This window comes from Anas platyrhynchos, chromosome 9 (genome assembly GCF_047663525.1).
Source record: "Anas platyrhynchos isolate ZD024472 breed Pekin duck chromosome 9, IASCAAS_PekinDuck_T2T, whole genome shotgun sequence".
NCBI classification, from domain to species: domain Eukaryota; kingdom Metazoa; phylum Chordata; class Aves; order Anseriformes; family Anatidae; genus Anas; species Anas platyrhynchos.
In genome coordinates this window covers 3,616,584-3,640,220 of record NC_092595.1, presented here as the reverse complement: position 1 = coordinate 3,640,220, position 23,637 = coordinate 3,616,584, and the positions used below count along the sequence as shown (strand labels likewise).

Below are 23,637 nucleotides of genomic sequence, written 5' to 3'. Positions count from 1 at the left end.
ACTTGAATTATTTTTCAGATATTTATTTTTAGAATAAGATTTGATTTTTGATTCAATAAAAATACAGAAAATGTGTTTTTGTTTGTTTGTTTGTTTTTAAGATTGTTTTGTATTTATTTATTTTTTTTCCCATCAGAAAATACAACATGGAAAAGAAAGTAGTTCAATGCCACAGCAGTTAGCTGACTGAGGCACTAGCAGAAAGACTCATTTCTCAGTCCCAGGTACTGAATTGACATCCCACATTCATACAGACATGGAAGAACAAATATGAAAATTGAATAAACGAGTTTGATGACTAACTCAATATTATGTTAGATTCTAATACTTCTAAATTTCTAATTAAAGCAAGGTGGAATCTATCATATTCAGCTCAGATGGCAAATCTACTCTGTGAATTAAAACTGTGAAGTGCTTAAGGGGAAAAAAAAAAAAAAAAGAATAGATCTACATGTCCTCATCCCAGTTCCTGGAAAGATGTTCAAAACGAGCAAAACACTGCCTTCATATCAGCAGCTATAAAAGTACACTGTCACAGGCAAAGGTCTCAGCAAAGTAGGGAAGGCACAAATGTGTGATCAAAGCTGCGCAGAAATACACGTGTTTCCTTCAGTTGTTTGGCAATGTGTCATTATTTAAGTAAATTATTTACATATAAGAAGTAGCGTATCCTCTGAGTCACGTAATGCTCCTGGCTCCTTAAACTTACTGCTTATCTGACAGCAGGGCAGTCACAGATATAAGGAGCTCAACGACTTGGCAGTCCTTGATTAGTCTGAGAATGCTCTTTGCTGAAGGAAGGAAGCAGTGAGACGGAAAATCAGCTCTCGAGGTTTGTCTTTTCTGCTTTGGTTTCAGGTAAAAGTGTTTAAAGCTGTGGAGGTGGAAGTTCTGATATTGTAAGGGGCAGACGAGGGGAGTGATACCAGCCAGACAGGTTTGGGCCTGGGCCTGTTTCTCCCACAGCCTAGGAGCTGGCTGCTGATCCTGCCAGGGCAGCCTCTGGCACCAGACCAGGCCTGCTCATACCTGGTGCTGTGCCTTAAGCTGTGCATGGCAATGGACAAAAGATATTAAGTTGGAAGCTGGGGGTCCTCTGCTGCAGGAGCAATTAAGTAATTACTAATGGCTAAAAATGTCATGTTGGTCCTTTCCATGTATTCTTTGGTGTTGGAAATGAAAAGTGTGCTCCAGGAGAACAAAGAGCCAGTTAATTGCATGGTTTTACCTTACTAGAGTAGCCCTTCAATATTTCTGAATACATCTGTTTTTGGACAACCAAAAAAGGGTATATAGATAATTCTGTCTCACACTGTGAGGATGCAGAGTGACTCTACAATGCATACAAACACACGAAAATGAGTTCTAAGGTAGTTTGTACCCAGTTTATGGGGGGTCACCCTGATTTAAAAGGGTCTGTTGTGGGACTTAACAGTGCTGCAAAGGAAAGGACAACTCCTAAATTGGTTATGGTTAAAAAAAATAAATAAACATCAACCTTAAAACTGCACAGGAATATTAGAGTGAGAATTGGCATTAGGCTGAGTAAACCAAATCAGAGGAACATTATGCATCAGTGTGGAACGAAACTGCATGCACTCTTTTCTCTTTAAAGTGTTAGCAGGACATCAAGGTGGAATTAAAATGTTTTAAATGTCAGATGCTTGCTTCTCGTAGCTCCCACCAGGAATTTTCCAATCATCAAAAATCCAGCCATAATAAATGCACTTACACTGCGGTTTGCAGCTATTTCTCTCTAGCTGATAATGCTGTCAGACAGCCTTTGTGCAACAGAAGAAATAGAGCAAACACTTCTCAGCTGATTTCCTGCTACTCCATTGGCATATAAGTGTTGGCAATAAGGGTGAGATGTATAATAAGGCTTCAGATTTAGTTTTCTTTGCTCTGCAGCCACGCCATGAAATAGCAAACCTCAGACCTTAGAGTTCTCCATTAGTTGATGGTGGCTTTGCTAGTTGCTACACCTCTCTGCTAGGCCGGGGAAGACCTCCTGTGAAAGGAGGCTACTTGGAGCTCATCCTCAAGCACAGCTCATCAAAACGCTGCTGATATGCTGGAGCTCTCAGAGTTAAACTTACAGCAATTAACGCAATGCATCTAACATTTCACTGCTTGAAGTGAAGAACCAAGAAATAGCTATTCCTCCTTCACCACACAGGAGTTTCTTTCTTCTCAATTTTTCCTTTCTCCCCTCCCATTTCTCCCAGCTGACCCCAAGTCCATCCACAGTCCTTCAAAAAGCACACGATGGGCTCAGACTTAGCTGTAGCAGGGGTGAAGTTAATCACCAATTAATGTAGTGCTGAGGTCAGTGCTGTAGGTAATGAGGCTGATTAACACACATGATCCCACAGCAGTGGTTAGCTAAATCTTTGCTTTCTTCCTTCTGGGATTAATCTCAGTTTATACATTTGCTCCTGGTCAGCCGGTGTTTGGATTCTAGATATATCAGGCTGGTCTGTCAGACAGCTTCAGGCTCCCTGGGATCTTCATCTTTTAAATCTTTGCAGAAATATTTCTGCACTTGTACCACAACAGGTATTTTTAAGCCGGCATACTTGTTTTAGTGAGAACGAGAAGCAAATCTGCATTTCTATGGGTTCTGAAAAATGATGTTTCTAGGTTTTCCCAGCTGTAAAACTCTTAGAAAGGCTTTTCTTCCTTCTCTATGCCTGTTTTTCTCTGGCAGAAGTTTGATTGCAATTCTCTTTCCATGTTTTTAAAGTGACTGACTTTAATTTGGATGTATTTTTCCCCTGAAAATCCTTTCAGTCATTGTGAAATTATACAAAGCAGCTTTCTGCACAGGGAAAAAAAAAAAAGTCACAAAAAGCATCTGAAACTGTTTCTGCTGGGGGTTGCGTGTGTATTTATGTGGGTGCACACTGTTCATGGGGAATGCTGCCGCTTTCTGTGCCGAGGCAAAGCAGTTTGCTTCCTACCAGGTGAAAAGGATACTGCAACGCTGCAGTGAGATGGAAATCAGGCAGAAGGGTGAGATGAGAGGCTGGGTACCAATCCCTCTTGCCTCCTTTCCATGCAAAGACGGCATATTAGGAGACTGTCTGGTGATGGTGCTGTAACACAAATAATGCACAAATTAGGTCTTGATGCTCCTGGCCCACTCCAGGTCATTCAAGCCCTATTTGGCAGCACCTATCCTGCTTTTGCTTCCTCTGCTTCTTTGTTCCTGTTCCCAGAGTTTCTCCCATGCAAGAAATGCTCTTCCCTCATTTCTCTTACCAGAGTGCCAAAACAGCTGCAAAATAGATGGGGCTGCTGAGCCTGGAGGGAAGAATGGTCACTGGGGGCCCTGTAAACCAAGCAAGGAAGGCCAGAGGAATGACTCTAAGCAGTGCAGTGGCTCTGCATTTGCACGTAGAAAAATAACTTTTCAAAAAGTAGGGGGTAGGGTGCTATTTGATTTCTTGTTTGTTTTTAACATCTTGGCTCCACTACTTTTGATGGGCTGCTCTCTATCAGCCTGGTTTCAAAGAAACAAAGTTTAGGATGGTGAAGAAAAAGTATAGATTTTATTTTCAACTAAGTATGTTACTCTACAATGCCAAACCCACTATGGATTTACTTTCTTTTTCAAATAAGAATGTAATAATACAGCAGCATGCAACTTACTGTTGTTGATGGCTTCAAGACCTGCAAAACTGAGCCCTGTGCAAGTTCAGAGCAGCCAAGGAAATGTGGTAGAGCAGTCAGAAAGCAAAATTGTATCTCGGAGAATTTGCCCGTATCTCTGCACCTGTGTTCATCTCAAACTATCATACAAGCTTATTTTGTTTTGTAATGTCAAATCAAACAAAGTCACGTACTTGAGGACAAACAGTAACATTCAACAGCTCTTGTTAATTTAGGATAGATTGAGTGGAATAGTACAGAAATAAAGCATGAAATATAAGATATTGATGTACTTTCCAATAATGATGCATATCTTTCTGATTCCTCTGTGTCAATAATGATGCTTCCAGTAAGGTCAGAATGGACAAGGCTTATCGGGGTGGTGAGGAGAAAGTAAATTCTTTCCTATTTCCACCCCCCCCCCCCCCCCAAATCTGGTAGGCTGAAACAAGTTGGTTCAGCTTAGAAAAAGGATGCAGATGATGCAGATGTCTCCTTCTTATAAATTTTACAGCAAATAAATATGCAGGAGGAGAAAAAGAAATATTGGCATAAGAGAAAAGTGGTAACACTCAATAAAAATAGTTGCATATACACTTAGTCTGGAAATGAGAGTAATTTCTAATCTAGTGACTAAGATTTTCAAATGTTAAGAGCGGAGTGGGCAAGAAACTACAAGATTATATTTAATCATACAATGAGTGAAAAAATATATAATGATTTCTTATAACTGTAGAGGTCTGGATATGATGGACAGGAAGTCTTGAGAAATTTTGCTGTGGAAAATAACATTGACTTTTGCTAAAAACCATTTTCAGAAGGGGGAAAGAAAAGGCGAGCAAAAGCTATCAGCTTGCTCCAGCAAATACATGCTTTTGAGATTATTACAGTTAGTAGGCCTTGAAGCTTAATTAAAGTGTTCTTAACAGCTAAATAACACTAAAGGCAATGGACAAACTAAATTTCTAACAAACTAAAGCAGAATCCTCAGCCTTACCTTCATCAATGTATTTGAAAGTAAGAGAAAAGGAGATATTGAAGAATACAGATTTAAGAAAAATTGTCAACATATATATATATATAATTTTGTAGATGTCCCCATCAATACCAATAAAGATCATGGGTAGAATCTGAATTCCTTTCTAGGTAGAAATCAACTGTTGATATCCATCTGTTCCCCTGCAGGGACCCTCAGGACTCAGAACTGCTAATCTTGCATTGTGAATAAAAGGCAAATACTTTGCATGTGCCACACACAACATGAAATAAAATACAATTATTGACTTCAGCTCTACATTATTCTGAAAAGGGTAAATGTACTGTGTACGATGGGAAGCCTTCCAATAACATTTTTAGAAAAATTAGATATTTTAGTTGGACTACAGTAGGCAATGTTATTTGTAATGAACATGAAAATGTTACATATTCGCATTCATCAATATGCATTGGCATAAGGGAACTGATTTTCTGAGATCATTGCTTCATCAGCTGACAATGAGAATGAAATGTTCGACTTTGCTTTCTGCCAATTCCCCCTGCCATGATGCCTTAATATGAAATATACCACAAAGCCAACTTTTTGGCTGAACTGTTAATCAATTCATGTTCTGAATCATGAGTATTCATTGTAGTTAGTATTTTTATCTTGATATATGTGCATTGGATAATTGAGCCAGATTTCTCTAAATCAGTGTGGCCATAGCAATTTTTCAGCTTTTTTAGATGCTGCACAGTTGAAAGACTTGTGCTGGTTTTGCTGGTCAGAAAGGAGAAAAATCGGGTGTAAAACTGTTTTAACACTTTTTAAAGATCTTGTTGCCTAGAAGGCATTTCTGGTTTGTTTCTTCTGAATGTTTTCTATGTTTCCTGTGATGTGGTTTAAACTCAATTCAGGATCAAGGGCATGTGAAACAACAGCAAACTTTTATTGGGTTTATCATTCTGCTACTAGTAATCTGCAACACATTAGCCATTTTGGGCCGCTTTTAAAGAATAAGCAGACACTGAGTTGTTGTTTAGACTTCTGTTTTGAGAATTAAACAGCTGTCATTGAATCCATTAATATCTGTACTGATAGATTAATGAATATTCACCTGCATGAATATTCAACTACCATTTTTTCCTATATTTACTGGAAAAGTGAGTTTTATGCCATTTACTTCCATGTTGAAAGTCTGCCTAAATCCATGGTATGACTTAAACCTTTAGGTTTAAGACAGAGTTGACCTGGTATGTAAATAATCTCTGATGCTGAATACCATTCATTCAGATGCACTAGCAAATTCTTCCACAGCAGCAGCATGGACCCCACTTTTTTTTTTTTTCAGTGTAAAAGGGGAAAAAATATTTTATCTGTTTTGCAGAGCTTCAGACTCACTGAATGATTTGAAAGAAAATTGTCTTTGTTCTGATTTATGAGCAATCACAAGTAACACAGATTCTTCCCTTGGGACATTTCTACTGAAGTGTAACCACAACGAGATTAAGCTTCCTCTTTGCATGCCCTGATAGTCTTGCGGGTACTATTACCAGTTAAGACATACAGACTCATGAGCATGATCTAAAACAAGCAAGTACAAGTATTCATTGCAATAGAGAAGCACATAAAAATTGCTGAGTAAGCTGGTACCACTTTTTACATTATGCTTGGGATTTAAAGTGACAAAAATCGGTCCCAGCAGCAAGCCTTGGGGCACTCCCTTATTAACCTCTCTGTATGTCAAGAATTAGCTATTTTTTCTTCTCCTTTGTTTTCCCTATCTCATGAACAGTTTTTAATCCATGGCAGAAAGTTACCTTTTACCCTGTAGTTATCAAATTTCCATAATGGGCTTTGGTGATGGATTGTGTCATAAGTCTTCTAAAGCTACAACTGAATGGTCTCCTCAGGACTTCTTTTATTCTCTATTAACTTTTTTTTTTTTTTTTTTTTTTTTTTTTTTTTTTTTGCTGGCATTGAACAGATTTGTAGGGAAAGATTTTTTAACCTTTCAAAATATGGGAGATTTTTACCTATTTCTTTATTTTCTAAATATCCTGTAATTTTATATTCACATTTATCACTCAGTGTAAGATTCTGGGCTTGACATAACAGGAGTTGCTTCTCAGATCAGAATTCTAAAAGTGTTAAATCTGAAAACCCTCAACATATAGTTACCTCCTTTCTGAATAGAAAGATACGCATTTAAAGTAACCGGATAGAAGCAGGCTACAACATTGCTATTGTGTTTTACCATAGCTAAGAATCTGTTTGTATTCTTTGGGAGACTATTTTGGGAGATAAATCAACCTTGTGGCATGTCATCTGCAACTCACAGGTGATCCACAAATCAAGGCATTGCCAGTGCCCTGATGGGAGCTGAATAACTGAGTTACATTTCTCATGTCTCGTGTTAGAATGAATTGTGCTCCAGCGTATTCCCACAATGAAAGAAGAGGTGTATTTTTCCCTATTCTTTTTAATCTGACCTAAAAGATGTTTTTCTCTGAGTACTCTGTGGGAAGACAGAAGACACTCTCTGCTGCATCCTTCAAGGAAGAAAGCAGACAGCATGGCAAAACTTCTCCAGCAGCAAGCAAAAAGTTGAAATGTAGCTGGGGAATTATCCTAAAAGATTTGGGAAAGTTAAGACAACACATAGGCAAATGCTTAGGGAGGTGGAATATAAGATTAAACTAAATCATCTCCAAGTGTGATTCTCAGTTATTTTGTCCAGGTTTAAAGACTTGGGTTCCTGGATTTTGTTGTTATGTAGAAAGCAGAGGAGATATCATATCCTGATGATCAAGAGTTATGCTGCTTCTTATATTAGTCTTAGAAGTATGAAATTAATTGTATTATGGGTAAAATTAGCAGGTGGTGGGTTCAGGTATAAACCAATAGGTACAGTTTTTCATGGCTCATAGTTAACGCTATGGATCTTTGAGCAACCTGGTCTAGTGGAAAGTTGCCCATAGAAGGGGGCTTGGAATTATGCAATCTTTAAGGCCCTTCCTACCCAGACCACTCTATGATTCTGTGATCTTGTTGCCAGATGTTCTGGATGCTAGATGTTTACAAGGCTTCAGAAAGTGCTTGAACAATTTCAGTGAAGAAAATTATCTCAGTGGCAATAATATACAAAAATATCGACTCTCACTGAGACTCATTTTTTTTGCTGGCTGGGAAGTTTTACAAGCATCATTACATCTACTCTGTTCTTCTACTTTGATTTTCCAGACTTCTCTGGCATTTGATGTTTTACCTTTGGACAGACTCAGCATGGCTATACACATTCTTTTTATGTAAAATTTCTCTTATTGAATGAAAGATGTTATAACTTCTCTACAGTTAACATTTCTTTAGTCACACAGAGTGGGAAAAATAATTTTGAATCACACTGTTGTCAGGCTTGATCAGTCCTATAGAAACAAAATATTAAATTGGGTGTTGGGGAACCTGAGAGAAGGTTCTTTGAATACCATCTGTAAGAGATTGAAATAATTAAATCTCTTTATAAGTTAGCAGGAAAAGAAATAGCTCAGGTATGAAATATCAGGAAGGGTAATCTGAAAAATAGTCTGAAAACAATACGGGCTAATCCAGAATTCAAACGATTAGCCTAATGCAAACAGCAATGCTGCTACCACTGGAAACAGACCTGATGGTCAGCATCTTGGCCAGCCTCTGCCTATTTAAGGTGTCACCCAAGCCATGTCCTCAGTACACTTGGGTTTTTTGAAATAACATGTGACTGAAAAAACAAAACAGCCTGTGTGTGTGTGGGGGGGGGGAGGGGGAGCCAAAGTCCTATGAAATATACTGAGCTGTAAAATCAAGAGGAAAATGAGTCTGAGAGGCTTGTTTTGTTTCTGGTTTTCTAGGATCTGAGGGTCTTCTCAGTCAAATAACAGCTATCAAGCACGGTAGCGTAGCTCTGTGGGTGATGCATACTGCTTAAGGGCAACAGCACAGCCTGGTGGTTTATGGTTATTCTAATGCATTGGATCAGGTATCTACACAGGAAAACGCAGGACTTTCCTTTCCCCTTAAGCCAACTCATTGCCTGTACAGAACTGAAGCTGTTTCTCATTAATTCGTATGTAAGATACTGTTTTACCTCAGGTTTTCAGAATAAATAGAAAAGATGAGACTGCAAGGGTATTGCAAAAAGATGAATTAATAGGTCTCTTCCTTTCCAACATCTATGATTCTGAAACCTCGAGGCATAGTTGTGGCCAGCTAGTACATGTGGTTTTGTGCTGAATGTGTCTGAATTTTTGTTCCAAGATAATAGCCAGAGGCAGATAACTAAAAAAGAAAAGCTTGCAATATGAACTATGCAAAATTTAAAGAAAAAAAAATAGACAAAAAAAAAAAGTGTTTTCAGGAAAAATAAGAGTTCATCTTGCTGGCTTTTTCTATAACAATATAGACAAAATAAATAAATAATACATTAACATAAACTGAATATTCAAACACCAATAATAATATTCTCTTTCTTCTGTGTCTTCAGAGTATGTGACATTGGTCAGAGTGTACCTTCTGATGTGACAGTGAAATGGAAAGGGCGCCAATAACATTAATTGCATTTGCTATTTTGCTTGATTTTTGAAGAATGGGCTATGTTATTCCGAGGAATGCAGCTGGCACTGTTATAGCTGCTGAACAAAATTCCTGAAAGCTATAGATAATTTTCAATTTATTTACAGATCTTACTAAGTGGGTCAAAAGCAAATGGCTGTAGCTAGAAGAGCAGTGCCAGTCCAATGTTGGGGCTGGTCCTAAGTGTAGTTTCTTCTTCAGGCTCCTCAGCTGTGCTTAATTTGACAGAAAAATCCCTTGATGCTAGCCTGTATTGCTTTGAGAGAAAATATATCTTAAGAGAGGCTTATGAAGGCACTGAAAGGCTAAAGTGTTTTGAGCCAAGAAGTAGAATTATTTTTAGCAGTAAAGATTCTTACACCATGGTCACCACAAATAAATGTTTAGGTTTCTCTTTGGATCTTCATACTTTAGTCTGAACGTGGCTGAAGTATGACTTGTAGTGAAGCGCTTTAGGCTGCTTGGTCATACAGTTACTGCATGTAAAGTTTTGTTTAAGCTCACGCTTAAGTTGCATTTATAGCTTGTAGCTGGCGTTGGGGATACAGAGGATTCAAGACTCATCATACTTCAGTGGAAAAGGAGATATTGGCAGCTCAAGGGGTTTGAGCTGCTTTGGGAGAGGCTGGTGCTGAAGCATAGCTCCTCCTGGCACTCTGAGTGCAAAAACACAACTTTATTTCTCACGTATGTTTCCTTTTCATCACATGAAAATGATAACACATTGGTTCAGGCACTGCCAAATACTTTGCTTGTTGCTCAGCTCACGCAGTAGGTGACAGGGTTAATTTCTGGACGGAGAGCCTTAAGTCAGACATTTTGAGCTGAGGCCTCTCCATCAGGCCCTACTGCTGGGTGGTGGCTGGGGCAGCACAGCCACATCAGTGCTGGTGGGATCATTCCCTGCACTCTGCTTCCCATGCTATTGGCCAATACGACCCCATATTTTCATTTTACCAAAAGGAATTTGTCAGCAACAACTTAATTTATGGCTTGGGGACATCTGCCAAACTTGACAATTGAGGATCAAACGCCCACTCAGAGAATCAGCATGTACCCAGTATTCATGCTTGGCTATGAGAAAACTCTTTTTTTCCATGTTAAATGAAGGGAACATTTATTAGTATTAGTTTCACAGTGCCAGTTGTGCCACCAAACTGAATGCTGTATCAGCATTTACAGTACATTTAGAGGGTGAATCATCGCCCTCATAGGCGTAACAATTCTGTAGTACAAATCCACTGTGTTGCCATATGTGTCCACCAAATTCTGTTCTTATTGCTACAAATTTTGTATCAAATCACTTAGGTCAGCTTAAATTTGGAGAGCAACAAAGTAAACACAATTTTTTGGCTGATTAACATGTCTGTGATTGTTGTAAAAGGGTTTGCTTCCTAAACTAAAGTGATGCAAACAGTCTGCCAAGAAAATGAGCTGCAATATTTTTGTTATATTTTTGTAAAGCTGGTTGTAACACTCAGTCATTAACCCAAGAATAGGTGGACACCTGGAAAGTAAAATTCAGATTACTTTTTACATTCATTGGATCTGTCAGACTCAGGTTTGAAATTTCATCATTTTCCTTTGAGCTAAAACATTTGGTGTGTTTGCCTAATGTTTTTACTATGCACTGCTGCAGACGTGGGTAGCACACATTGGCACCATTCGTCTTCAGAGCTGTTAGGGTTGGTATATCAATATCCGTGATTCAGGGACGCCTAATAGCATGCACTGTCAGGATGCGGTGTATCGCATTAAGAGTCATTAATAGCTCTATCCTGTGCACTGACATGATGTAATGTAACAGCTGTCCCATAGAGAAACTCTTAAGGCATCCTGTCAAAGTCAGACATGCTAATAACTGCGGTAGGCGCTGGCACACCGCATGGTGACAGTGCCAGCGTCCTGCCTACCAGCAGCGCTGCAGCAATGCCAGGCATATTGTATGGAGTGCTAAAAATCCGTGCATTAACGGCTCCATTTTTACTGACATTCTCCCGTATGCCCTGCCAGAGATTGATACTAAATGAGATAAGGTGAGCCAAGATCAGACTTGTTTCATGCGACTTTGAGGCACCGTGGGGACAACCGAGCTGGCAGGCACATGCTTGAACTCCAAGTACAAATGACTTGTCCTCACTGCCTGCCCTCAGCCTACCTCTTGTTTTGCCTGCTATTGACATGCCATCTGCCAAAAACTCCAGACATCATTTCTCACTGACCCTATCTCAGGCAAACACTTCTGTTTCTCAGTGCACGGGAAGGAGCTTCCCATAAACATCTAACACAACTCTTGCCGTACATTCTCATGGCTACATGGTTTATGTGCTGACAAATGTTACTTTGTGGTTTTCAGTGTGTGTATCCCATCTTTCTGCTTCCACCGGATGTCACTTATCCTAGACTGAAAACTTTTTTTCACTTGGACTGCCCTTATCTGATGTGTTTACATATCCCACTACAATCACAATTGAAACTACAGCTGTGGAGGGAAAACCCAGTACAACTTTCTGCGAGAAATTTTATTCTGTATAAATTTAAAATAAAATGGCCCTATAATAAATTCCAACAGGCCAATGGTAAAGACCTTTATGGCAGTAATAGGAAACACTGATTTCTAAATGCCACAAATCATTAAATTAGTTGCTCCTTGGGCACCTGCTATGTCAAATGCTGCTTATTGTCACTGGACGGAGTGGTCATTGTGGTGTCACTAGCATCTCCAGCAGGTGTGGGGGCTTTTACCATGGTTGGAGAATCTCACACATGTTGCTCAAGTGAGGTTTTTGGATACATCTTTATGGCATCTTTAGATGAAGAGGGAACATGTCTGTCTTTCAGTCACTTTACTGAATAATTACCCACCAAGGCACAGGAAGCACTTTTGTAACCTCTGCTGTTGAATATGCATCTGTAGTGGAAATGGCTAAGCTGGAAAATCGCCACTTAACTATTCATAAATCCTTGGGCTCCTGGCTCATGTTTTGGCTCAAGCGTAGCATACTGGATGGACAATAATATCCTTGTTGAAGAGCCCTTTGATAGCTCATCCCGCAGCCAGAGATACCAAAAGAAGAGTTTGAAAATTCCTCCAACTTTTTTAGCAGGGGCTGTCTTCAGATGCTTAACCTGGATTGCTAAAGGGATAAGAAGCTCTTAGTCCACTGAACAGCCACCAGCCCACGTAATAGATATTGATATTGCTTATAGATATTGATCCTATTGACTCATTAGTTGATCTTCCAAAGCAAATGTTTATTTGTATTCACTCTGGCTCTGGTCTGAAGGCTGTTATGTGCTGGCTGTGCACAGTCCCATTTTTTGCTTGCCAAGCAGATGGTCTTCCTGGGCTGGTTTGCAGAGACCAGCTGAACACATATGGACACAGGTATTGGTATAGGGAGGTACCCGTAGACACACCATGGCTGAAATAGCAAGTAGGGCAGACCAGTGGGAGCAATGAAACAGCCAGACAGCCAGTTATCAGGATGCAGTGGTATACAAACTGCAGGGTTTCTTTTTTTTTTTTTTCTTCCATTTTGGAGAAGCTCAAATCTGATATCACAGACTGAATCCCCATTTCCCATGCTTGTCATGACATAAATCTAGGCACCCATCACTGAAACATCATTCTAAGCTTTGCCTCAAAATCTTTTGCATGGTGACACAGTGGGATCTAAAAGGACAACGGTTTGTGAAGAATAGAAAAGAGCTGGATCAGTTTATTTACATTCCCTTTGGTCATACATCTTGTTTCCTGTCTGTTCTGGTACAGTTACCTCACAAACATTTCATACCTTGCCCATCTTCTCTTGACATAGCTTCCAGGTTTTTCTATAAAGTGCTCTGACTCTTGCTTTTCCTGTTTGTGCCCCAGTGCTTAATTTTTATACAGATTTATTGATTGTTTTTCTTACTGTTATTTTATTTTGCTGTTTTACTGCTACAATTAATATTTATTAGAAAAAAAACTTCTTATACTCTGTGCTTAAGGACATCACTGCACATTTTTTGGCAACGATGAGAACAGCTAACTAAAAATTGAGGGTGAGAATAAAAGGAGTAGGAGAGACAAGGCAGCACAAGAGAGTTAACAAATTGCCATTCACTTTTCACATGGTTAAGTCCTAAACACTGGTAAATGCCCTTTCACTGGGGAGGAGAGTTCATATTTAATATCAGTACAAGTGTGCTTAATCAGAAAGGAAACACCACAGGCATCTGCATTTCTTTGTACGACATTTAAAATCTTAGGTAGTTTTCATCAGCTGCTGACAAGATGTTTTGCATGAACATGAAAGTTAAAATTACTTGAATGTCTTCACTGAGCAAACCTTAGCCATTGTGCATCATTTCTCCCATGGCCGTGGGAAATGCGCTGACGTTTTATTAAAGCAATGATGTCCCTGCAGGCTAGGTAATGCTGGAGATGCTGAAAGGCAAACCATGTAAAACCTGCTTAGTGTGGTGACTGCCTGCCTACCTGTGGGTTGGTGAGTGTTTTTTGGTTTTTTGTTTTTGTTTTTTTGTTTTTTTTTCCCCATACAAGCGAGTTGCTGCTTTGGCAAAAATGCAAGCTCTTAATGCCATAATACTCCATCTGTGCCTTTGGAATCCATTTCCAGACCAAATCCTCACTACAACCTTTATTATGATTAATTATTGTGCACAGAAGATTCCCAGCTGCAGCGGTGGCTCCAACAACACGCACTGGCAGCTCCGAGACAGAGAGCTCAGAAGTGACTGTCCTTCCCCGTGGTACATCCACCAGCTGAGGAGCCCTGGAGTAGTTGGCAGGAACTTCTTCTGATCATTGCCTTTGTGACTTTTAGAAAATGCAGCCTCTGAATCCCAAAGGATGAATTCTGTTTACTCTGAAAAATGGATGGAAATGCTGCTCTTATTCAAGATTGCTATTTTAAAAAAAAAAAATAATAATTTTCAGTAATACTTTGAGAGAAAACCTATAAAACTCAGGGATTTAAAACAAACCAAAGGTGATGTTTTAATGCTCTGTGTGTCTGGATGCAGTTCAGTCTTCCTTATGATCTTGGGCACATCTTTTAATTTCCCAGTATCTCTGGACTGATAAATAGAAAGTCCTTCAGGTTCAAGACTGTCTCTGTGCATTTTGTACTGAACCTGCCTTCAGGCAAAAGGGAGAGAATGAACAGAGAATCGCAATGTTCCTGTGACTGGTAAAGTGCCTCTTCTGCCAAACTGATGTGCACGGTGCCCGCCTGCGGTGCCACGTTCTACCTGCATGCACTGAGGTTTTCCTTTCCTGTTCAACTTGCTGCAACCCATGCTGAAGGAAAATCCACTTACAGATTGTTTTCAGTGTTAAAATGCTACTGCGTGATATGTAGGAAGAGACTGGGAAAAGTCACTCTTGTTTCAGGCTTGTATGATTTCTTTGGTGCAAAGGTGAGAGGAAGAAAAAAGGAGTTTATCAGACAGGTCAATATACCAGGAAATTGTTTAGGGCAGAATATACTGGCAAGAAACTAATGGATGCTACTGATGAAGAATAATTCTCTCGTGAAAAATGATGTTTCATAATAGTGGAACATCATTAGTGTTTCAAGAACACTGTTGGACTCAAAATTTTAATTTGTATCCCTACAAAGATGTAGGTGTGTAACATCATATCATATTGAACCTCGTATTACTTTTAAGCTAGTTTCTGTACTTAACATGTAGTCATACAGCAAAACCTGAGGGAGTTTGCTGTACTTCACCCCAAAGCCACCTGCTCTGACAACTCCGTTTTTCAAGCAGATGGTATTGTGATAGATTACCCAATATTCCTGAATCATGGCATGTTCTTGGAAAAAAAAAAAAAAAATTGCACAGCTGTTTATAATGAGGGTTTCATGATTACACAATGCTTGCACATCCCCAGAGTGAAGGGGCCTTCTGTTAAAAAGGCACTCGGCCTGAGAAGGTTGCTGCTCTGAGAGGACTAACAGTGCTCAGCAGTGCCTCGGCTTTCAGGAGTGTAATAATCTCTGGACACGACCCGATGGCAGAGGTCAGTGCGTGCCTATGTGTGTTGTGCCGTGGGGTAACAAAATGAGCACAACTTCTTCCAGGGTCATCTGTTTTGCCTGAAGTTATATTTCTTTCACAGAACACATAGACAAAGAGATCAAATCAGCTGTGAATTATAGGAAGTAAGCAAGAAATAACTCTGGAATATTTTTGAGTTTTGCTCTGATGCATCACAGCGAGGGTAAATCAAACACATGACCTGATGCTGACTAGCATCAGTGGTGCCTTCCCCCTACTTGAGCAGAGCTGTTGGAAAGGCACAGCCTGGCTGCCTTCAATAACAGGCGGGCTGCAGAAACCTCTCTCACCTCTCCAATGCACTTCAGACCCACGCAGAGCAGTGACAGGTGGATCTGAAGTTTTACCTCGTGACAGACACCGAAGTTATTTCTGCTAAAACCCATAGCTGTGACACATTCAGGTGCCATGAGCCATTTATTGAAGAGTGGGCAAGGGCATGCTGAGCTTGTTTCCTCTATAACTCTCCACCGTCAGGTCCCAGCAGGTCCCAATGTAAGCCTCAGCCCTTTCATTCACTTTTTCAGTGTGCTGGATCAAACTGAAATCTGAAAACAGCAGTGGCTTAAGCTAAACCTTTGGACACCCATATGGCTTTTTTCATGAGAGATATGTATCTCATCGTTACTGAAACTGAAAGATGGAAAATCATAGTAGTGATGAGACCTAAAATAAAGGGTGATAATTGAGAATCGGGAATAGTTCCCGCCTCCCCCATTCAAATTCTACTTAACAGACACAAATGAGCTAATTTATGGATCAAAATTCTTAGTTATTCACAGAGTTTCAGTCTGGGAGGATGGGTTATCACAGAGTGAACTTCATACTGCTCTTGGTAGGTGATTACCAGTAGCTAGCCTTAGTTTTCAGAGCCACCCATGTGTCATTTATGCTTTTGAGAGTGGACTGCAAAGACACAACTACTTTAATGTATTTAATAGCTATAAAAAATATTTTATAACTGTTGAATATATTATCACAAGATAACACATAAGATATTTTTTTGTCAGTGAAGGGTCACACATAAACCAATGTCATGCTTTGCAAAATGGCATGCTCTTTACTTGGGGAAAAAAGCCAGCACTAACCCCTAGCTCAGTCCTTGCAATCTCCAGATTCTTTCTTCTTTCTTCTCCCACCTGTACACTGGGTGAGTTGGACCATTTAAGTTGGACCATTTACCTTTACCTTTATCTTTTTTTTTTTTTTTTTCTTTTTTTAACCATTTATCTGATTGAAGTCAGGAGAGGAAAGGCAGACTAATCTGAACTTCCTTGCTTCAAACATACCCACGCTAGCCTTGGTGGTGTAAAACACATTTTTACGTAATTTTAAATAAGTAGAGCATTAGTATCTGTAGGAAAGAAAATGGAAGCATAAAAATGTAAAACAGTTATAGGCAATTGATTAGTCATCTTCAGAAATCTGTGAAACCTAGCATGTAATTCAATTAAACTTACCATGTTCACACAATATTTCAGCTTTTTGTTAACACTCCGGTTTTACCTGTTTTCTTACAAGCTAAAGAATGGTGCTAATGTTATGCAAGACATGCTGTGTATGCGTTAGTCATTCTTTACTTTCTTTATTGAATCTGATCCCTATATGAGACAAAGTAATGAGTTATGTAAGAATACCATAGGGGATTAAGAGTAAATGAACATTCAAAAGAAATAATAACAATAAAGCGTCTATCTTTCCACTGGCTGTATTTTCTCATTGGCTCAGATTTCTCCAAGAATTTTCTAAAAGTGCAGACCATAACTGTGCTAATAAAGAGGAAATTATATTAACCTATAATTAGAGTAATAATAAGAAAGTTACAGCAGGTCATAATTGAAACAATAAGAGGAAAATATAATTATGTTAATGGCTTATATGATTGTTAGTGTCTTCTATATACTTAATAAATTGGTATCCATTTTCATGATATGCATCTAAGACACCTTTCCTAATATTATCAAATTTCCCTTCGAATCAATTGGTTCTCATGACTTTTCTAACTATTTGTTAATAGAAATATTGTTTGAAATTTCTGCTAGTCTCAAACAGCAACTGAAGCTTCCTGAGCAGAGCAGACCTGTGTTGGGTTCACTGGCACAATCTGGAAATGCTCACCCTGGCATTGGGTGATGGCATTTCAGAAGGTTCAGACAGTGGAATAGCAGTCATCTCTGGAAATGTTGAATAGTTTAGGAGATCAGCCATGTGGATGATACCAATCTTCCCAGCAAAAAGCTTATGTTGAGACAAACCCCTGCCTCTCAACGGAGCCTCGATGTAATACCTGGATGGCATTAACTACATCAAGGATATTTTCAGCTCTGCTTCATTACTCTCTCAGTTTTGGCAGACACCTACTCCACCAGGTATTTTGTACACTTCTATGGTGGAATTCTCATCCTAGAAGCTCCTCTAGAGTGAGACTTCTCTGAATTACCAGAATAATGACAGGATTTCAGACAGGTCTGGTGACCAGCCGCAGTCAGTTCTAGCAAGACTCAGTCTCTCAACAGGTGAGAGTGTTATGGTGTCAGTGTTTTACATTAACATGAAAATTTACATACAGAGGTGTCATGTGCAGATGAGATTTGCAGAAGAAATACAGGCAGAGCAGGAAGAAGTAACTGTCCTTCCCAGGGTCACTGTATATGGACAACTACTGTGCAGAGATGCTCTGTAAGCAGGGTAAACTCAACTTAAAATCAAAGGCAATTATTTATTTCATAATATGCATAGTCAAATAATGTGAATATAAGCCCCAAAGCTGAACATTAGTGGATCCGTGCTGCTGCTGAGCTCCTGTCTTCTGTTTTTTCACCTGAAGATTTCACAGCTTTTGGCTTCAGTGTTTTTCCCATTGAGTCCTTGAGCTGCTAACTGTCCCCATCTCAGCAATCTTACCCCTGTCTGCAATTTCACCTTTCTTATCTTGTACAGCTTGAGTTTATTTGTTTTCTTCACAGCTTTTTCTCACGACATAGCAGTTTTCTCAGAAGTGCAAGCCAAGGTCATGCAGCTGCTCTATGGGAAAACTCAGCCTGTGATTGGAGACAGCCAAGCCCCCCAAGGGAGCTTACCAGAGCTGGAATTTAAACAAAACCTCTTCCTTTATTTTTTTCTTAAACCGGACATTTCTTATAGTATAGCCATAATTTGACTTTCGATTCTCCTCTCAGCAATTAAAAAAAAAAAAAAGAAAAAAAGTTTCCTACCTATACATACAATTTGTATATATATATATTTCCAAACACTTCAAATGTGATATCTTTTATATTGAAGTGACATTTACAAAGCTTTTCAGCCTGGCTATTCTTATGGGAGCCCAGGTGCTCTTTCTGAGACTGTAAATGGCTTGGAAAGGCAGGGTCAAATCTAGAGCAGGGGACACTTCGCATGTGAACAAACCTTTAAAGCCTAGAGGACATCCTGGGAAAGGGGCCCATGGTTTCTGCTCAGAATAGCTGAGATGCATCATTTTCAAACAGGTTTTTCCCTCGGAGATTCTCAGCTCTGTTAGATGACTCCTGAGTATAATCCAAAATGTGCATCACTTGGGGTATTTGTAAAGGTAAACATCTGCTTCTGTCTAGGTAATATCCTGAAGGGCAGTTTAATAATAAACAAAAACATGACGAAACCATTTGATATTTCTATAACACATATTGTTTAAATTCTCTAAGCTTCTTAGGCTATTAAATGTCAATCTTTCCTAGAGCTGGCCTTTGTTTTCATTTCCTAAGAGACCTGGGCACCTCTTCCACCAAAATTCCTGTGTCAGTGTGAGATCTATTTCATATGTATGTGCTGAATGATGAAAAAACTCCTATCTTTGGGGGCAATTTTTTAAGAACCTTGCCTGAAATAAAGATTTGTATGACCTCAAAAAATAGTCTGACAGATAGATGGCTAAGGATATTTAAATGTATCATCAGTATATAGATATATATATATACATATATAAACATGCTGTTCTATATGTCTGCTGTTTTGTGCCACCTTTCCTTTAAAACTCCCAAAGGAAAGCTGAGAAAATGACCAGTCTACACAGAATTACTAAAGGCATTAAGTGCATTTAATCTCTAATTTTCTCTCAGGTATTTTTAGTAATCTAAGGAATAACTAAAATAAGTGTTTCTTCTCACAGCACATGGTGGTGAAACTTTAATTTATATGTTAATTTTTTAATTAAAGGAAAAATCATAGAAGGGGGTTTACTTTTGTTAAAAAGTATAGCATTATTTTCTAACATTGGACTAAAGTGTAGCAGTCAAGAATTATAAGAGTCTCCACAGTTGGCCTCAGTGTCCCCATTCCCTGAAGACAGCCAGGTAACCCCAAGGCTGAACTGAGAGCCAAAACCAGCCATCCATTTCCCGCAGGGTCACCTTGTTGGAGCCCATGGGAATGCTCCACATTTTGCATTTAGTAACTGGGCCCGCGTGAGGGTGTGTGGCTGCTCCCAGAGCCTTGGGAAGCAGGAAAGGGGAAAAGAGAGAGAACAAGGTGGAGAAAGCAGATGTGGTACAACATGGAAAAACGATGAAGCCAGAAAGAGAATTTTGTGTATATCTTCTACTCATTTTCTACTGCTGAAGACCAAGATGAAGGTTGAGAAAACAAGTTTCTCATAAGCATCCAAAATACCTTGTTTAAAAGTGGCTTCTAACAACTTTTGGGGCTTATGATTCATTCCTCTGATGTCATGGAAATGAAGCAAATGTGTGTCACCTGGCAATGTTCCCAACAGAGGCATTTGAGTCAGTGAATGTGTGTGTCAGAGAAAATTGGAAACTGCCTTAAACAGCACAACTTAGTGTTTTCTGCAAGAAACTGCACCTGAAAAGTTTTAATCAGCTGGAGTTGTCTCTAGACTTGATTTCAAATTAACCCTAGTTTGTTATTTAGGATTTATGTTTACATAACTGCAACCAACATCTTGGCTAGGAATTCTGAATTTCAAACTAGCAACTGTATTGGACACTTCCATGCTAAAAATTCTGGGATTTTTAATGTGGATTGGGTTTAGAATGGGATATATTCTCTCCAGTGGACAGGTCCCTACAATGCACCCATTGAATGTCTGATTCTGAAGGTAGATCATAAAATTACTGGGAAAGACCAAATGAACATGCTTTCTTGAGCATTTCCCTATTAAAATACTATTTCATATGCTAGCTTCTAAAAATCGTTTGTAGTCTCCATGTTAAGGTCTATAAACTTCATACTTTTTATTTCTGCTTTATTTCTGTTCTACGCTTTGCCAAATATTGCTTTTGTGTAATTGAAACAGAGCTGTAGTTTGATTAAACAGAGGGAAGGTAATTGTCTCGAGCTCCAGCAGGGGTAGCAAAGGCCTTGGTAGCAGCTAACCTTGCAGGGTGGGACAGTTGCTTTACCCAGAGCAGCCTTGCAGAGTGGATGCTGCCTGGGGCCAGGAGCCCTGGCCACCAAGGGATGGCCTTCCAGCATCACACAGTGGCTCAGGGGCATGGCTTTGACAAGACATTTTCTAACTGGGGTGTATATGATTTATTTATTCTCTCCCCTCCCTGTCTCTTTTCTGCCTTCATTTCTACCTCACGACATTTGCACTTTATATAAGCTCTCCGGAGCTGGCTCCGTAGCTTGTAGCAATGCGGGTCCTGCTCCCAGCTGGGGATGGGTCAGGCACAGATTCACAAACACCGTGGGCCCCTGCGCTTTGTGACATGTCCCCAGCTGGGCAGCAGTCCTGACAGCTCTGGCACGCAGTTTAGATTGGGTTGGCATCCCCAGCCTCGATCTCTGACAGAAACAATACTTTACAGACTCAAGAAAAAGGAGTATACTTGTATACTAAAGGAGTATACTCATACACTAAGAAGTAGGATGATTCATTTTTTTAACCCTAAAAAGAGAGAGAAAACTGTGTGTGATGCCATATGGTTACCGTTTTTCACCCTAACATCATTATAGGACAACACAGACGTCTACAGTAGTCCTCAGATGGCCAGGAGTCAAGTAGTACCAGTGATGCTTGCCAGTTGTTGACATGTCTGTGCAGTGGACACTCCTCTTTTATCTGCCACAGTTGTTTATAACCAAAAATAGTGACTAATGTTACAGTGAAAAGAAAACTTTGCGATACTTTAACATTGTGCTAATCTTGAGCTGTACATCAGCAAAAAAGAACAGGTAGTGTCAGTGTTCCAGGCGTGATGAAGGAAAGAGGCAGGATTTTACTATATTTGTAGTTCTGTTTATCTTCCCAGATAAAACTGTTGCCCTGTGCTAAAAACAAATCACTGCCTCTTCCCTTTCCTATAGAAGCTCATGCCTGATTTCCTCCAAAACGGGTTTCTCTCTGTAGCATTTCTCCAACGATACCATTAGCCTTTGAGCAGATGTCAGATACTAAGGAACGGCTGCCTGCAGATCAAGTTGCTGCTGCCAACTCTCGCGAGCTTTGTGTCAGAAACAGTTGATTATAATGTCAGTACTGTCCAATTTACGGGCTTAAAGCAGCAGCTGCATACTGCATTTTCCCTGAAGTATTCAAAGAACCTGACTCTTAAAAACTTTGTAGTTCTTGTAATAGAATTGGGGTAAGTGATTCTCTATTTAAACATTTCTGTCTGCCAGGGTAATTTACAGTTCAGCTTGATTTGCACGGGGATTGTGATCTTTTAAAATGTTATGCTCTGCCCATTTGTTGCTCTCTTGGGAAAACTCACTCCGCTCCGCAAATGGAACGAGTAAGCAGGCGTGTGTATCAGACCTTGGTATTATTCAAGGGATCCTGGGCTAAGTAAATTACACTGAGCCAGAAATCACTTATTAATTCAACCATCTTTTCTATTTAAATAGTGTCTTTATATTCTTGTGTGTAGATTTTTTGGCTGGGTAAAGATTTGCAGGGAGAAGAAACAATCATTGAAATAAATTGAATTCCCTTGTGGAATAAGAATACAAAAGTGTATTTTGTTTAACTTTTGATGGAGAAAACTACTACAGAAGCAGCTTTTTAATGTATGCAAATACATTATATGATATGAGTCTACTCGGTTAAGGTTGATGAGCTAAAGCACTCTTCTGCTCTTTTACTCTCATAGTAATAATCAAGGAATATTTGTTTTTCTCGGTGTGTTTTTCATCGTTGAGTTTGTTTTAATGCAGCATTAGAAACCTTATTAAATGTAATACTAGTCTTACATTAAAGGTGTAATTATAATCCTCCGTCCTTTGCTACTTTTGTCAATATTAGCAGAGTAACTCGAGACCCCTTTCATTCAGTGCTACAAAACTTCTGCATTTTTCACACTTGTTCTATTTCAAACTTTTTCTTTAAAATGCCTACTATCCTCTTGCAGAAACCATTAACAAGGTACAGAATTTAATTTGGAGTTAGTCATTTTTCTCATGTAATTCTTGTGTAAAACTTTATAGGATCAAAAGTTATGCCTGCTACAGCGTTTTCATCCTCTCCCATTCTTTTCTAATTAAGAGGGGAAGACATAGCACAATTAATTTTAATTACTATTTAGATAGTAAAAGCTTTAGGAACTGTAACCTCTCTTTTTTCAGTTAACACTTTTTTTTTTTTTCTTCATCTTAATGATGATGTTTGAAACCTCTTACTATTTCCAGCTTGTTGTTATTGTTCGTTCCTAAGCAATGCATTAGAAGTGAATATGGGGGGGGGGGGGGGAGGGGGAAGGAGGAGGAGGAAAGAAAGTGTCAATGAAACAGCAAACATAGAAATTACCTTTCCCATCTGACAGTACTATGTAGTGGGTGCACGCATACCCAGCTAGATTCTACTATTACCATTTCTGGGCTGACTGTGAAATAGGAGTAAAGAGCTTAATCCTAACCTAATTTTAACATTTTTTTTTTTTTTCTCATCCAGCTCTTACAATTTTTTATTTATTTTTTATTTTTTTTTTATTTTTAATCAGAATGAATGAAAAACCAAAAGGACTAGCACACAGTGAGGGGAGCTAAACAGCAGTCAAGGGTACGAGCCTCCCTCACGGGGACTGTGGGCTGCCGGAACAAGCCTCTGCTTAAACCAGCTCTGCAGGAGTTGCTGGACCACGTGGGTCATCCAGATTGACTCTTTACATCTGTAAAGTTTAGCATATATATTAAGCTTAGCATTCACAGGTGTCTAAACACCAAGCTTACAGCTGGGTGGAGCATTAGACCAACTCTGAAACCTATTACCCCATTAACTGCCTTTTTTTTTTTTTTAAATAAAAAGACAAGAAAGTAAATGTTTATTTTTCTTAATTTTATCTATATTCTATCTATTTTTATGAATGCTAAAAATACCATCTCTGAAG

At 39.2% G+C, this 23,637-nt stretch overlaps 1 protein-coding gene and 1 long non-coding RNA gene across 7 annotated transcripts in view; both read left to right on the top strand.

Annotated features, from left to right (window-relative positions):
* The first annotated feature begins 705 nt into the window (after positions 1 to 705).
* The window catches only part of BCHE (butyrylcholinesterase), a 53,563-nt gene continuing 30,631 nt past the window's right edge, over positions 706 to 23,637 (top strand). For 3 of the 6 annotated variants that reach the window (XM_013102108.4, XM_072042353.1, XM_072042357.1), the window contains exon 1: positions 22,010 to 22,057. In XM_013102108.4, the coding sequence (XP_012957562.4) occupies positions 22,039 to 22,057 (19 nt within the window). In that variant the 5' untranslated portion in view covers positions 22,010 to 22,038. Of the gene's footprint in view, positions 859 to 21,625; positions 21,898 to 22,009; positions 22,058 to 23,637 lie in introns of those variants that run through there. The other 3 variants (XM_072042355.1, XM_072042356.1, XM_072042354.1) reach the window with 3 other exon arrangements.
* Positions 2,306 to 14,934, top strand: LOC119717714 (uncharacterized). The gene is made up of 2 exons (XR_005267837.2): positions 2,306 to 2,559; positions 13,911 to 14,934. It is a non-coding gene; the product is annotated as an uncharacterized lncRNA (long non-coding RNA).